At 43.8% G+C, this 16,652-nt stretch overlaps 1 protein-coding gene across 6 annotated transcripts in view; it reads right to left on the reverse strand.

Moving 5' to 3' along the window:
- Window positions 1-16,652, reverse strand: part of LOC126470368 (single-stranded DNA-binding protein 3) — a 377,943-nt gene that overhangs the window by 90,280 nt on the left and 271,011 nt on the right. For 4 of the 6 annotated variants that reach the window (XM_050098178.1, XM_050098175.1, XM_050098177.1 and 1 more), the window contains exons 6-7: window positions 4,397-4,483; window positions 2,854-2,952 (exon numbers count right to left, since the gene is read on the reverse strand). In XM_050098178.1, the coding sequence (XP_049954135.1) occupies window positions 2,854-2,952; window positions 4,397-4,483 (186 nt within the window). The remainder of the gene's footprint in view (window positions 1-2,853; window positions 2,953-4,396; window positions 4,484-16,652) is intronic. The other 2 variants (XM_050098180.1, XM_050098179.1) reach the window with 1 other exon arrangement.

Consider the following 16,652-nt stretch of genomic DNA (forward strand, 5'->3'; position numbering starts at 1 on the left):
GAAACTGTCAACACATACAATGCGATGAGAACCAAGGACTGTCCATCACAGTGACCATTGTTGTGGCTTCCCTTGATGCAACAGACGAGTGTCACGCAGACAGTAGTGAGTCCAATGACGACATTCCACACACTAATTTCACCCCATTACCTTTTTAAACGAGTCCCAGTTCTGTATACAGCATCACGATGGATGCATCCATCTAGAAAGTCTCAGAGGAGAAAGAACATTGCCAATTGCAATCCTCATCGTCATACTGTCCCAGCAACTGCTGTGGGGGTCTGGGATGCCACTGGGTACACAACACTATCACCTCTCTGACGTGTGTTGGAGGTGCAGTTATCTTTTAACAAAGTGACATAAATCGCATCTGACCTAACTCAATAAAGAGGCTGTTCGAGTGCTGCCAGCGACGGCACATTCTCCGTATCTCTCACCCACTGAAAACATCTGGCCACGGATTGCAGAGAGACTGGCACGCCATCATTTCCAGCCACTGTGATTAACTCTAGCACAGAGCTGGAGCAGCGTGGAATGACGTACCCGAATGTGCCCAGCATATTCAGTTACACTATTCCGAACTTGGTTGGAGACGTCGTTACTGCCAGGAATGATAGCTCTGTGCACTGAATTTCTTATCCCGTATACCACCACATCTCTTACAACTTTATCATGTAGTCTCCTTATTGTACTGTATACGCACAGTAAGTAAAATTTCATTATATGCTATCCCTCCCAATACTGCCAAGCTGCTAAAGTGTTAATATACGTTCATGTTAAAACGACTCCGTGTCACATTGTTGATTGCTGAATCGTTACTGTCGTGCACTGACTAGTAACAGGTCTGGAGTTCTCCGCCAACGAAATGTTTCTAACGCAACAATCTGTTGCAGGTAAGAATGAGAATCTTGTATGGCAACCCAGCAAATTATAGTCTTCTTCTTACGTGCGTAACTTCAGTGCCAACTTCGCTAGCTCCCCCTCCCCCCCCCCCCCCCCCCCCAAACAACCACTTTCCTTCTAGAGTCATACTAAACAGTGCTCTCGGGGCCTAAACGATGTTGTTACTACTAATAAAGTTATTACACATTGGGAAGGAAACGAAAAAATGTTAGATACAGTGTGAATATTTAAGTAGTCATAATAACGTATTCTTGTCATCTTGTCTCGGCAGACAGTCTCTTGGATCCCATGTAAAACTTATTACATATTAGGAAAGCGGGGCATAATATTATTACGCAAAATTCAAAGGCCAACACTACAGAAGCTTCTGAAGGACACTGGTACGTTGTTAGTTACATACAGGAATACTATACCAGATAACTACAGCGTCTCTGATGTAGCCCAGTATTCTGCCACAAAAATCATTAGTAAACTGTTACTAATCATGAAAAACTGAGACCCCAGAGAAATATTTAAAAATAAAAGCAACAACGTAGCTGGTATAAATGGAGAAACTCGGTACTTTAGTCTCTCAAAGTTAACGGGAAATTCCAAGTTGATAAGAATTAACGACCCACGAATGAATGGCGCACAGTTGTCTCCATGTAAATGAACGTGATTCAGACAGACGAAGTGAAATTAGAATGCAGTCTTTTTAATGGTATGGCCGGCCGCGATGGCCGTGCGGTTCTAGACTCTTCAGTCCGGAACCGCGAGACTGCTACGGTCGCAGGTTCGAATCCTGTCTCGGGCATGGATGTGTGTGATGTCCTTAGGGTAGTTAGCTTTAAGTAGTTCTGGGACTGATGACCTCAGATGTTAAGTCCCATAGTGCTCAGAGCCATTTGAAATTTTTTAATGGTATGACAGTAATTGCAAGCAGGGTGAATCGAAGGCGCACAGTGTTGGCTGTCATTTCGGTTAACTGCCCAGTACTGGTAACCGGTTAATACGATAACAACGAATGCTCAATAATCCGTTATTTACTGCAACTATTTTTCGCCATCTCCAACAGTAGCACAGTCTATGCCGGTAAGTAGCACAGTCTGTGCCGGTAACTTTCAATAACAGAAGAAGAGGGAGTGACGAAATGGGATAACAACGCTAGCGACTTAGAACCTCTGTCTTTGGAGATATCAGAATTAAGATAAAGACAATATTAATACAGTCTCTCTCTCTATCTCCCCTCCCCCCCCCCCCCCCCTCTGTCACTGTATATGTGTATGTGATTATTTCCTCAAAAGTTGCTGCCAAATTTACGTTATTATAGCTCAATAAATTTTGAACTGATCATCACCGATTAAACTATAGCATTATTAGCTGCAACTCAAAACAACCTCTTCATGTTGTTAACAACAAAATGAAACAGAAGCTCCAACATACTACTTCGTTCGCATATAGCATACGTGAACTCATGTAATTGCTTGAAGCAAACTTTCTTATGTGCAGTACACACATAAACGTCTTTAAAAGGAAAAAAAAAACTTCTGAAGTCTTTATGATGTCGACGTGACTGCACTCCGTGGTATTAACAGTGCTGTGAAGATAAGAAAGAAAATCAAACAGAAAAAGAAACCAGTTAGTGCAGCGGTGCTGTCGTGCAGTCGAAGCGTCCACGCCGTCTGCCAATGTCGTCTTGAAATCCCGCCGCGCCGCCGCCCACCAACGCTGCCACCTAGCGGGCAACGCTCAAATTACTTCTCGGGATGAATCACTTGCTGCCATCTGCCGACGTCGTCGTAGTGTTAGGAGGGGCAGAGTGGGGTATAAATAGCACACAAATCATGCAGGCAACATTGAAGGCAGAAGGCAATACCCAGAACAAACCCAAGAGACCACACCAGCCAGCATGCGGCAGGCGGGAAAGGCATTAGGTGGGGTGCAGCATGCGAAGCGGGGACGTACACTCACCTGGCCGGACATCATTTGACTATGCGGGGGTGGGGGCTGGGGGTGAGGGGACGGCTGTGAAGACGGATGCGTCGGCGGTGATGGCCTCATGGTCGAGTTCTGGAACAAAGCGTCAACAGTCAACACAAACGCACACTCCACCGATAGGCGTAGGAAGGATCAAGCCTACAGGAGGAGCGAAATTAAGCTAGCCATACGCGCACAGTTTCGAGCTATCGCTGCTCCACAAATTTGGCCTTTCGCAGGTTAACGGACTGGGCAACATGTGCTCACGCACTGTTTCGGGCCATCAAGTGCTCCATACATTTGGCCTTTCGCAGTTACTATGAACTTCGTTAGTGTATGTTGGTATTCGTTTTCGAGCTACTGCTGCTGCTGCTGCTGTTGTTGCTCCTGCTCCACACAGCTGACGTTTCAAATGTTTTACGGACTCGTCCTCATTATGTTCTCGTTTCCATGTAGTGAAGTCACACCACACCGAACGCGGCAATGTTTTGCAGATCGAAGTTCAAGATCTTCAAGTGTTTTCGCGAATATTAAGCTTTGTTACAGTATTACAAATTTACCAAGCAATTTAACATGCCGTAGGACAAACATTTTTATGACACTCAGCTATCCACTCAGCACTGCCGTACTACGGAGCTGGCCCAGTTACACGTGAGGTTTTTCAAGCAACGTATCAATGGTCTTCTTCATTACAGGATGTTCAACATGTATGTTGGCTTACTTAAGTTAACAATTACATGCCTCAGTCATGCCGGATGTATGTTTCGACGCAGCAACATAGATCTTGCCGAACGTCAGTCTTGTCTCTGTAGTCCGACGCTTGCCGACTGCCATCTTTTACAACATTTACTCCATTATTGGTATTCCCACGAAACTGTTACAACGCCTTTGTAGACAACGTGTGTACCTATCATTACGGGGTCCATGACGCTCTTGTCAAAGTGATGACTAGTTTTCCATTTGATATCCTCCACGAAGCTTCATCTGTGTGATAATCGCTAAAAAAATACTAGTCTTCCAACTTCCTTTTGTTTTTATTTTACAGCTTATATTATTCAGCTTTCGCCACAATATCTTACTTCCGGAAGATAATCACATACCAGTTTTAGAGAGATCGTGCCAATGTTCGGCATCAGTCGATGTTTCTGCATCTTTCGATGTTTCTTATCCACTACCATTCAGACGCGATGTCGTTCTTCACCCGGCGCGCTTCCGTTCCAGTCTGATTAGACCAATGTATCACACAACGAACGCAGCCGTTAGGGTAACATCGACACGCGTGCACACACAGGCAGCACACACATGCAAGTCTGGAACATGTAAATAGTTACCTGTGAGAGTCCAAACCTGCAAGAGAGACGACAGCTGAAGGGTTGTGGGTAAGTATGGCTGGCTGTAGCGACAGACAGGGGTAGTGTGCAGATGCAGGAGTAGGTGGTGTGGACGGGCTGGTCACATCCAAACAAAGGGAGAACAATCGTGCAAGCATCACAGGCAACGACAAACAGCGACGGAGGCACGCTCGCCGAGTACTTACTGGGAAGAAGCCGGGCGGCATCGGCCCACCAGGCATCCCGTCGTTGGGAGGCATCTGCCCCAGCGGACTCGGCGCGGGGCCCGCGTTCTGCAACAAAACCAGTTATCTTTAACGAAACCACACAGGATAACAACTTAAAGTGCACACAAATTTATTGAAACACCTATTCATGGCAAGACGCTTGTTTCTTCTCTCTCTCTCTCTCTCTCTCTCTCTCTCTCCCTCCTGTGGTGTGTGTGTGTGTGTGTGTGTGTGTGTGTGTGTGTGTGTGTGTGTGTGTGTGTGTTTTAAATAAAATAATCATCTTTCTCACACTAATATTGTAATTCACTCAAGAATACATGTCCTACACTAACATTTACGGAAGAGTCAGCACCCAAGGGGTAGCCTGAATGGATTCAGAGCCGGGGGGTGTAGAACAATGTACCATCGGTGAGTGATTAACACTGGTTGCACATGACGTAAACGTAGTTCAAACAGCACTTTCTCTTGTCTGAAAAGGACCACCCAATGGGACCACAGCAAGTGATGGCCCTATAGTTCCGTATGAATTGTTAGCTCTGCGTCTGAGGGCAAACAGCTGTGCACTTGTCTGCATAGATGATGCAACAGCGTCTGCCATGGGCTAAGCTTCCCACTGTGCAGAAATTACAGTAATGCTTCAGTTATATAACAGGCACGTGTTGACCGCCACAGATGTGTTGAATGGAAAGATGTTTTACGGAAGATCCCCGCTTCAACCCCGACAACCATGACCGCATGTGATTTTATTTATTTAATTACTAATCTACTAGCTGTACCCAGCCACGCTTTGCTGTGACTCAGTTGGTTAAACGGAAAAGAAAGAAAAGAAAAAGCAAATGTTTCTAATAAGTATGGGAATTGAATATACGTCCTATTCTCCTCCCCCCTCCCCCCCCCCCCCGCTCTCTCTCACTCTCTCTTCTCCTTCTCCTCCTGCCTCTTCCCCCTCCTCTCACAGACGCTGAGCCTTGTTTATAGTTACTGCAAATTATGTAGTAGTAGTAGTAGTAGTAGTAGTAGTAGTAGTAGTTGTTGTTGTAGTAGTACTCTAATCATAAACCAGTAAGCCATAAATACAACTTTTCTGTTTGCTAACAACGTTTCGCTATCACATAATGTGTGTAGTGTGTGTGTGTGTGTGGGGGGGGGGGGGGGGGGTGTAAACGTTTTTTTTTACAGTAACGTATAAGAAATTTAAGTAAATCGGAAAGGCAAATTTTGAGATGTTTGGTATACATTAGAATGCACAGTTGTGTCAAAATTTAAAAGCAATCGGTCATTTCAAGGCAATCTGTCAAGAACTTTCTGAGATACACAATTCTGAACAAACGAATATTTAGATTTTTATTTATACAAATTTATTTGCGTTTTGTGTACACGCGCCATAAAAGCACACAGATCACAACTGATTATTGCAATAGACAACAAACACTATTCTCTTGGGTTATTAAAGAAGAAAGTTACAAATAGCAATAATTGGTTCTGAAGTAATATTGTGCTATTATCTTCCCATTACACACGCCATCCATAGGGTAAAACGTTAGAAAGTCCATGAAGATTTTTCAAAAAAATGGTTCAAATGGCTCTGAGCACTATGGGACTTAACATCTATGGTCATCAGTCCCCTAGAACTTAGAACTACTTAAACCTAACTAACCTAAGGACATCACACAACACCCAGCCATCACGAGGCAGAGAAAATCCCTGACCCCGCCGGGAATCGAACCCGGGAACCCGGGCGTGGGAAGCGAGAACGCTACCGCACGACCACGAGATGCGGGCTAAGATTTTTCAAGTTGTCGCATTTTCTGGTAGTGGTAATGCTAGATGGAGACTGATGTTTCCATTCGGTTTTTCTCTTTGCTGAAGTTACTTGCTTATCGTTGTAACACGTGAAAAGAACATGTGATTTTAATCAGTCAAAGCTGTGGAGTCTCGGACGCCGTCTTAAGGAATCTTCACAGGCATTGGATGAACTCCCGTTGGTGATTTTAAACTCTAAATGAACAAAACTATTGTGCAGTTTCAAGTTCACTCTTTTCTTTCATTACTGAACAACACACAGTTTCAAAAAAATTGAAGTTAACTCCACCTCTGCATCATGCCGAGTACCCTTCCGCTTCTCATTTTAATTACGGCAATATTTGGGTTCTATTTAGCCTTATTTTAGACTTCTCTATCGCGCGGTATGTTCACATTCATACAAATTATTGTAAGAGTATCATATAGACCAAGTAACGTGGGCCAGTAATTAGGATACTGGACACTCATTTGTGGACTCTTCCATATTTAGGTTTCCTGTAGTTTCCGTAAATCGCTTAAAGAGAATGCTAGGTGGATCTTTTCTATTAGACACGACCTGTTTCCTTCAACACTATTGTCTAATCTCACTTGCCCTTCGTCTGTTACGAGTTCTTCGTCGACGGGACGATAAATCCCTGTCTTCCTCCCTTTCATCTTCCCCTACACCATGAGTGAATTATGAAAGAGCGTTCTCGTAATTTATTGCACAGATATCTGATATCAATGATCGCGCATGTACGCACATACAACATAAAACTCCATAACAGCATAACTCCACGGCCGTATAGAGACAGTGGACAAGGCAGAATTATCTTCTCCCACCCCTGCAGTATTAGAATTAAGAGGCCTTGTTGCGCGTCTCCGTATGTGAAGATTACTTTCATGTAGTCGCATCGGCATTAACCAGCACTGTCGTCTCTTCAGTGTTCTGTAGCAGTGAGAAAATGACACTTGATAAACTGCACAGTCCTATCTCTCTACCTACCTTTGCAGCTCGCACTTAAGTGCCTGGCAGATGGTTCTTCGAATTAGTTTCAGACTATTTCTCTACTGTTTCACATTTATCGCGCGTGGGAAAAATCAACACTTTAATCGTTTTTTACGAGGTCTGATTTCTCTTATATTTTATTATGATGATCATTTCTCGCTATGTAGGTGGTAGACAATAAAATATTTTCACATTCCGGGGGACGTTGGTGACAGAAATTTCGTTCAACTATCTCGTCGCAACGAAAAACGCCTTTGTTTTAACGACTGCCAACCCAACTCGTTAATCATATCCATGACGTTCTCCCACGTACTTCGCAGTAATACAAAACGAGCGCCCTTCTTTGAACTTTTTCGATATCCTCCGTCAATCCTATCCGTAAAGGATACCACACAAAACAGCAATACTCGAGCAGAGGACTGAGTCTGTTTATTAGACCTGTTGCATCTTCTAAGCGTTCTGCCAATAAAACTTAGTCTTTGTTTTGCCTTCCCCCCAACATTATCTGTGAGATCGTTCCCATTTAAGCTATTTGTAATTGTAATTCCTAGGTATTTAGTCGAATTGACAGTCTTTAACTTTGTATGATTTATCGGGTAACTGAAATTTAACGGGTTTCTTTTCGTACACACGTAGATGACCTGACACTTTTCCTTATCGAGAGACAATTGCCACTTTTCGCACAATAAAGATAGCATGTCTTTTTGATCTGATGATTTTACTAGATGGTAAATGACAGATCATTTACAAACCATCTAAGACGGCTGCTCGGATCTCCTCAATCGTTTATGTACGAGGGTTGCCCAGTAAATAATGCCCCATATTTTTTTTCTCCGAAATAAAAAATATTAGAAATGTGACACTTTAGGTGCGAGTTATTTGAAGTTTCCCGCGTGTGTACGCAAAGTTTAAATTTCCTCCGACAGAGAGCGGTGGTGTAGGAATGTTCTAAAATGGCGTCTGCAAGTAACATCCGTCAGAAACAACGTGCAGTGATTGAATTTCTCGTAGCAGAGGAAGAAACCGTGGACAATATTCATAAACGCTTGTGCAACGTCTACGGAACATCTGCAGTCGTTAGGAGTACTGTTGGTCGCTGGGCACAGAGGGTGAAAGCATCAGAGGGCGGCGCTGCGGAGCTCCGAGATTTGCCGCGGTCGGGAAGGCCTCCCACGGCTGTCACGCCTGACATGTTGCAGCGGGCTGATGTTCTCATTCGACGGGATCGACGCATTACGACTCGACAATTGGCACTGGAGTTGTCAGTAAGCAAAGGAAGTGTGGATGTGATTATCAATCAGCTTGGATACTCAAAAGTGTGTGCAAGATGGGTTCCTCGGTGTCTTACTGTCGATCACAAATCCCAAAGAAAAGACATTTCTTTCGATTTGTTGCGACGCTTTCACGTTGACGGGGAGGCCTTTTTGTCACGGATTGTGACAGGTGATGAAACTTGGGTGCATCATTTTGAGCCCGAAACAAAAAGACAATCGATGGAATGGCGTCATGCTTATTCTCCACAGAAGAAAAATTTCAAAACAGTTCCTTCAGCCGGAAAAGTCATGATGACTGTGTTTTGGGATTGCGAGGGCGTAATTCTCATTGATGTGAAGCCAAAAGGCAGTACCATTAATTCAGAGGCTTATGTCAAAACATTAGACAAACTTAAGCAGCGCTTCCGGCGCCTTGGGCGTCATGTTAACCCACAGGATGTTTTGATTCAGCATGATAATGCTCGTCCTCACACAAGTTTGAGGACTTGTGAACACATCGCGAAACTGGGTTGGATAGTGTTACCCCATCCACCCTACAGCCCCGATTTGGCTCCTTCAGACTTTCACTTGTTTGGGCCAATGAAGAATTTCATTCGTGGAAGACGTTTTGCCGATGACGAAGAAGTGATTCACGAAGTGACAACCTGGCTCCGTAGGCAGAGTAAAGATTTTTACCGGCAGGGAATACACGCTCTTGTGTCTCGCTGGAAAAAGGCCGTCGAACTTGAAGGAGATTATGTGGAAAAATAAAGCAAGTAGACAAAACATCAGTCTTTCACATATGTAAATTTGATTGTTGTGGAATAAATACTTCTGGAGAAAAAAATATGGGGCATTATTTACTGGGCAACCCTCGTAACTTAGGAACAGCAGAAGGCCTATAACACTTCCGTTGGGAACGCCGAATATCAGTTCTGGAACTCGATTTTACGTCGATTACTACGTTCTGTGACCTTTCTATCAGGAAATCACGAATTTAGTCGCACAACTGAAGCGGTATTTCATAGGCACGCCATTTGATTAGAAGACTTTTGTAAGTAACGGCGTCAAAAGCCTCCTTGATATCTAAAAATAGGGAATCAATTTGACATCTCCTGTCGATAGCACTCGTTACTTCGTGCGAATGAAGAGTTAGTTGTGTTACGCAAGAACGATATTTTCTGATCCGTACCGACGATTTATCAAAAGACACATCAGTCTTTCTCATGTTGGGATAGGAATAATTATCCACTGAAGGGATTACAATGCCCTACGTTTAAACTTAAAGCCGAATGAGTGTTTACTAGGTCACACAACGCCGCGATAGGAACAAGGGATTGAGAAGTTGCGAAAATTGACACTCCCACCACTGCTGGCATACAAAAGAAAAGTTCCACTCACAGATAGATACGAGACTCCTTGAACCACCCCCCCCCCCCCCCCAAGACACAGCAGCATCCTCTGATCCACTACAAACATGGAGTTCTGCTACTGTCTACCAAACAACTACTAGCATACTTGCTGATTCCAAGCCGGTGAAACAATTTACGAGATTTTTCTGTACAAAACACGCAAAATTAATCCAAAATGATAAATCTGCATTGTGGTCGTATCAAAATTACTTAATTGCATAGTTCTACACTGAAACAAATCAAATTGTTCCGATACACTGTTATGACATCTGACAACGCAAACTTACGTTCAGAGCTGCATCGTTATGTTTACGTGGAAAGATATATACTGAAGAGCCAAAGAAACTGGTACACCTGCGTAATATCGTATAGGGCCCCCGCGAGTACGCAGAAGTGCCGCAACACGACGTGACATGGACTCGACTAGCGTCTGAAGTAGTGCTGGGGCGAAAAGACAACATTAATCCTGCAGAGCTGTCCATCATCCCAGATTCGCTCCATAATGCTCATGTCTGGGGAGTTTGGTGGCCAGCGGAAGTGGTTAAACTCAGAAGAGTTTTCCTGGAGCCACTCTGTAGCAATTCGGGACGTGCGGAGTGTCTCATTGTCCTGCTGGAATTGCCTAAGTCCGTCGGAATGCACAATGGACATGAATCGATGCTGGTGATCCGACAGGATGCTTATGTACGTGTCACCTGTCAGAGTCATATCTAGACGTATCAGGGGTCCCACAGCACTCCAACTGCACACGCCCCACACCATTACAGAGCCTACACCAACTTTAACAGTCCCCTGCTGGGTGCAGGGTCTATGGATTCATGAGGTTGTCTCCATACTCTTACACGTCCATCCGCTCGATACCATTTGAAACGAGACTCGTCCTACCAGGCAAAATGTTTCCAGCATCAAACGTCCAATGTCGGTGTTGATGGGCCCACGCGAGGCGTGCAATCATCAAGGGTACACGAAGTGGGCCTTCGGTTCCGAAAGCCCATATAGGCGATGTTTCGTTGAATGGTTCGCACGCTGACACTTTTTGATGGACCGGCATTGAAATTCGCAGCAACTTGCGGAAAGGTTGCACTCCTGTGACGTTTTACGATTCTCTTCATCGTCGTTGGTCTAGTTCTTGCAGGATATTTTTCCGTCCGCAGCAGTGTCGGAGATTTGATGTTTTATCGGATTGCTGATATTCACGGTACACTCGTGGAATGGTCATAAGGGAAAATCCCCACTTCATCGCAACTTCGGAGATGCGGTGTTCCATCTTTCGTGCGCCGACTGCAACACCACGTATAAACTCAAATCTTGATAACCTGCCATTGTAGCAGCAGTAACCGATCCAACAACTGTGTCAAGACACTTGTAGTCTTATGTAGGCGTTGCCGACGGCAGTGCAGCATTCTGCCTGTTTACATATATCTGTTTTGAAGTCGCATGCCTACAGTAGTTGCTTTTGCGCTTCAGTGTATAACAAATGAAAAAGCCCAACATTATCCATGTGGCAGGATTAATTTATTTAGTTTACCAGTTTGCGGCTTACAAAGTCGTCATGAGAATTTAAATGACTATCGTAGTCCAAGAATTTACGAGGGTGTGTCAAAAAGCACTGCCTAGCCTTCTTTTTTCTGCTCAGAATAACGGTTGTGGTACTAAAATCCATGCATATTACTCGGTTGACTTTCCCGCTTTTCTGATGCAAGTTGCAACCGTCTGCTGATAGACGTGTCCGAATTTTAGAATGTAACTAGGGGATGTGTCACGTAATTATGTCAGTGCGTTAGGAACAGAGTGCTGCAGTCTAGTTTCTAACCGCCGACAACGTGCCTCCAACTGAAATCCACAGAAGAATGAAACCAGTGTAAGGTGGGGTTTGGATCGACATCAGTAATATGCGACTCTGGGTTGTTCGTGCTCGTAATGAAGGAAACGGTGGGGCTAAAAACGTGTGTGACAGAGTTCGGAGCGGACGACCACGTAGGGCAATAGACGAGACTCATCGGAATCGGGTTGATGAACTCATCAGAGAAAATCTTCGGGAAACACAGACTCAGCTCTCAGATAAATGGGGTATATCACGAGAATTCATGACTGAAGGCGCCGCCTTAAACTCTGCACGGTACTGCGAGATCCTCAGAAAAAAAGCACGAATTCGAACAGTTCCTCCACACATGGAGCAGCCTCTCCTTCAGCATGACAATGTCAGACCACACACTAGCGTTCACTGTCATCGATCATCCTTCATAGAGTCCCAACTTGGCACCATCCGGTTTCCACCTGTTTCCAGAGCTTAAAGAACACCTTCGAGGACTTCACTCTTGCAGTGACGAAGATGTGCAAGCAGAGGTAAGGTTGTCGCTCCGTCAGCAAAGTCAAACCTTAAATAGTGATGGTGTTAATAAACTGGTCTCACGTTGGGAGGAATGTGTTCGCCGGCAGGGTAACAACATGAAGAATAAATACGTTGAATGTCAATAAGGTTATTTTATTTTAAAAGCTTTAAGAGTTTTCATATAATATATTCGATGGCATTACTTTTCAGCAGGCAGCAGCCACAATATTTCTACTCAACAACGGAAAAGATGTTACTGACCTAGACTGAGGCACGAACATACAGTGAATGTCACATTCCACAGCCTAGTCGTAATGCAAGTAAAAACGCAAAAAGTTGAACAGTATATAAATGTTACGTGATGAAACCAGGAAAAATTAACGTTAAACTCGAAAAAAGCGTCTACATAATTTTGGTAAACATTTTTGGAATACAGTGATCAATTAATTGTTATATTTAGATTAAAGTTCAGTCTTGATCACGTTATGTCTGTTTTAATGAGTAACCGGTTTCGGTTTTTTTCTATAAAACCATCATCAGACCCATTGGCTCCCTTGGGTTGGTAGGTGGAGCTCTCCTTGCTGCTGTGCAATCAATTGACTGCACAGCAGCAAGGAGAGCTCCACCTACCAACCTAAGGGAGCCAATGGGTCTGATGATGGTTTTATAGAAAAAACCGAAACCGGTTACTCATTAAAACAGACATAACGTGATCAAGACTGAACTTTAATCTAAATACAGTCTACATAATTATTTAAATTAACAGTCGTAATTAAATTAGTACTTGACAAGAGTGACGAAGTTAAACATCAAGAGGTATTACAGGTAGAAAGTGATACAGAAATACAGTAAAAGATAGAATTGACAATTTTAACATAATATAGATCACATAGACAATCATAACAAAATAAATAAACAGAGGCAAATGGAGGAATAGAAAGAAAAAGATTGCGTGCTGGGACCGTGGCTGCTAGCCGTGGCCCACACTCAGTACATGCTCAGCAAATGTGGAGTCATAATTCTGTAACCTCCAGCTGCGTTTATGTACAGACAACCTAGTTGCTAATAGCCCAATATAAAACTTATCACAATTAGGACTAGAAATTTTGAATACCCCACTGTTTACTAGAAAATGATGGTCAGGGCCGAACGCACCTCTGGAGAGTCGCACATGGTTAATGAGTACAGTATCACTATAACGTAGATCGTTAAGTGTACTGTGTTCAAATATTTGGATGTCATTACGCCCATGCAAAATTATCCCTCCCACAACCAAACACCTGGACCACCAAACCGATCACATTCGACAATGCTGGGCGTACCCTCATATGGCGAGAGCTGGGAACATGTAATACGCCCAGGAACGATTTGGTGCTCCAGTTGGTATGTTGTAGAGAGACGCCATACAGCATGGGCATACTGATATCCTAATCTTTGAACCCTGTACACTCACTGGTCAACGTTATTGTGACAGTGTACTCCTTCCTCACCTGCGTCTTTTCATGGGTGCTCGACCGCATCGAATTGCGCAGGTTGAGAAACTCCTAAAACACGAGGATATTCGGCGAATGGACTCGCCTTGCAGTTTCGTTTTTGAGATGTGTAACTGGAATCACAGCCGTACTGCTCATCACATCTTTCATGCGACGCCTCGTGTCGACGGGAAGTGTCCGTTTGTTTCTAGTTACGAACAAACTGCTTTTTTAACACGAAGTTTTCCGTTCTCGTTCTACAGAACACTCTAAAATTAGTTTCATGCAACATTTGTTCCATCGATATGCATTAACATCGGCAGTAAAACACGAAGTGCTCCTGCTGCATGGCGGTAGCTGTCAGAACGATACTCTCGCTGTTGGAGTACTTGTTACTCGTGTGTAACTCGAGATGTTAACGCACATCAAATGTTTCAAATGGCTCTGAGCACTATGGGACTTAACATCTGAGGTCATAAGTCCCCTAGACTTAGAACTACTTAAACCTAACTAACCTAAGGACATCACACACATTCATGTCCGAGGCGGGATTCGAACATGCGACCGTGGCAGCAGCGCGGTTCCCGACTGAAGCGCCTAGAACCTCTCGGCCACAACGGCCGGCTAACGCACATCTATTAAACAAATATCATAATAGACTAATTTGGGACCGCTCTATCAAATGGGCGTCGCATGAAAGATGTGATGAACAGTATTCGTTTGGGTTGACTTTAGCTGCTCAATGCAGAAACGAAACTGCCACTATCTGCCGAAAAACCAGAGAAAATGCGCCAGACTACTATTAGGAGGGACACAAACCTGTGTACTTAAAAGAGCATTCTCGTTTGACAGTAACTCTTGCACACTGGCACTTTGCACACATTTATTGACTGTTTAACGTTAGTGAAGCCACGCTTCATCATCTGAAACCAATCTGGAACTTCCTTATATCAAACTCTTCTACCAGATAGATATTTTTGATAACTCATTCAATAACCCTAAGGAGCACATTTAATAGCACAGCATTGTAAAGGAGCGAGTCAGACGGCGGAAATGATGGAAAATTAGAGAATCGAAGCATTTGAAACATTCTGTTGCGGAAGGATGCTGAAAATTAAGGAGTCTGATAACAAATGTGGAAAGAAATAAGTAGGAAACACTAATTGGAAGGACGCGTAGGAGATAGGACCAGTGTTACATCCCCTGATTAACTTCTGTAGTACTACAGGGAACGGTAAAGTGAAAAACTGTAGGGGACGACAGAGCTTAGAATACATAGGATATCCCAAGACGAATGGTCAATATTCAGGGATATGACAGTAACGATCGTTCGAAGCAAAAACAGTCTGGTATATATGGGCTCTGAAGTGCATACCTTAGGTGCTATGAGAACTTGTTCAGTAGAGGAGATGTGTTTCACTGTGGCGAAGATGAGCCAGTGCTTGTAGCTCTTAAAGTATGCACTTTAGAGCCCACGTTTTTGAGTACTGATCAATCCTGCTGGGGCACTCTGTATACAACAAATAACTGAAGACTTCGTGTTTTACTCTGACAAGGGAACCTCCCCATCGCACCCCCCTCAGATTTAGTTATAAGTTGGCACAGTGGATAGGCCTTGAAAAACTGAACACAGATCGATCGAGAAAACAGGAAGAAGTTGTGTGGAACTATGAAAAAATAAGCAAAATATACAAACTGGGTCGTCCATGTGCAATATATGCAATATTAAGGGCAATGTGAGACGAGGAGAGCCATGGTCCCGTGGTTAGCGCGAACAGCTGCGAAACTAGAGGTCTTTGGTTCAAATCTTCTCTCGACCGAAAATTTTAACTTTTTATTTTCAGTTTATGTGACAAACCCTTATGTTTTCATCACTTTTTTTGGAGTGATTATTACATCCACAAGAAAACCTAAATCGGGCAAGGTAGAAGAATCTTTTTACCCATTCGCCAAGTGTACTAGTTAGGTGGGTCGACAACATATTCCTGTGATGTGACGCACATGCTGTCACCAGTGTCGTATAGAATATATCAGACGTGTTTTCCTGTGGAGGAATCGGTTGACCTATGACCTTGCGATCAAATGTTTTCGGTTCCCATTGGAGAGACACGTCCTTTCGTCAACTAATCGCACGGTTTTGCGGTGCTGTCGCAAAACACAGACACTAAACTTATTACAGTGAACAGAGACGTCAATGAACGAACGGACAGATCATAACTTTGCGAAAATAAAGAAAGCAAAATTTTCAGCCGATGGCAGATTCGAACTAAAGACCTCTCGTTTCGCAGCTGTTCACGCTAACCACGGGACCACGGCGCTCCTCGGCTCACATCGCCCTTAATATTGCCTATCTTAGGCATGGACGACCCAGTTTGTATATTTTGCTTATTTTTTCATAGTTCCACACAACTTCTTCCTGTTTTCTCGATTGATCTGTGTTCAGTTTTTCAAGGCCTATCCACTGTGCCAACTTATAACTAAATCTGAGGGGGGTGCGATGGGGATGTTCCCTTGTGAGAAGTAATCGTTGAGGGCCACATGAAACAAATAAGTAGACTGATGACTAACATTTATGCTTATCGTCGATTCAACACGTATTGTGAGCACTTTTTTTCATCTTTTGAGAGAGTACTCTGATCTCCACAACCATCGGCATTGTGTCCGTCCTTCCGAAATTTGTACATCATCGACGTACTTTAAACATTTTATAAACGAGTTTCATCACCTTCTCTGGTACCACTGTCGTCTTTTTCAAGGTATCAGTTTCCATGCTGCACAGCAAGGTAAGAACCCGAAATTGTTTCAGCTGTAACCTGACGGTAGCTAGTCATGTGACGAAGTTAGTTGCTACTTACTTTATTCAGTAATAGATTTGTGATCAGCACCGCGTAGCCGGTTAAGTGCACCCCGTCCCGTAAGCCGGTTGCAGACCTCATCGCACGTCGTTGTTAGGAGTAGGTGCGCCATTCGTG

The sequence above is a fragment of the Schistocerca serialis genome, chromosome 3, assembly GCF_023864345.2.
Source record: "Schistocerca serialis cubense isolate TAMUIC-IGC-003099 chromosome 3, iqSchSeri2.2, whole genome shotgun sequence".
NCBI classification, from domain to species: Eukaryota; Metazoa; Arthropoda; class Insecta; order Orthoptera; family Acrididae; genus Schistocerca; species Schistocerca serialis.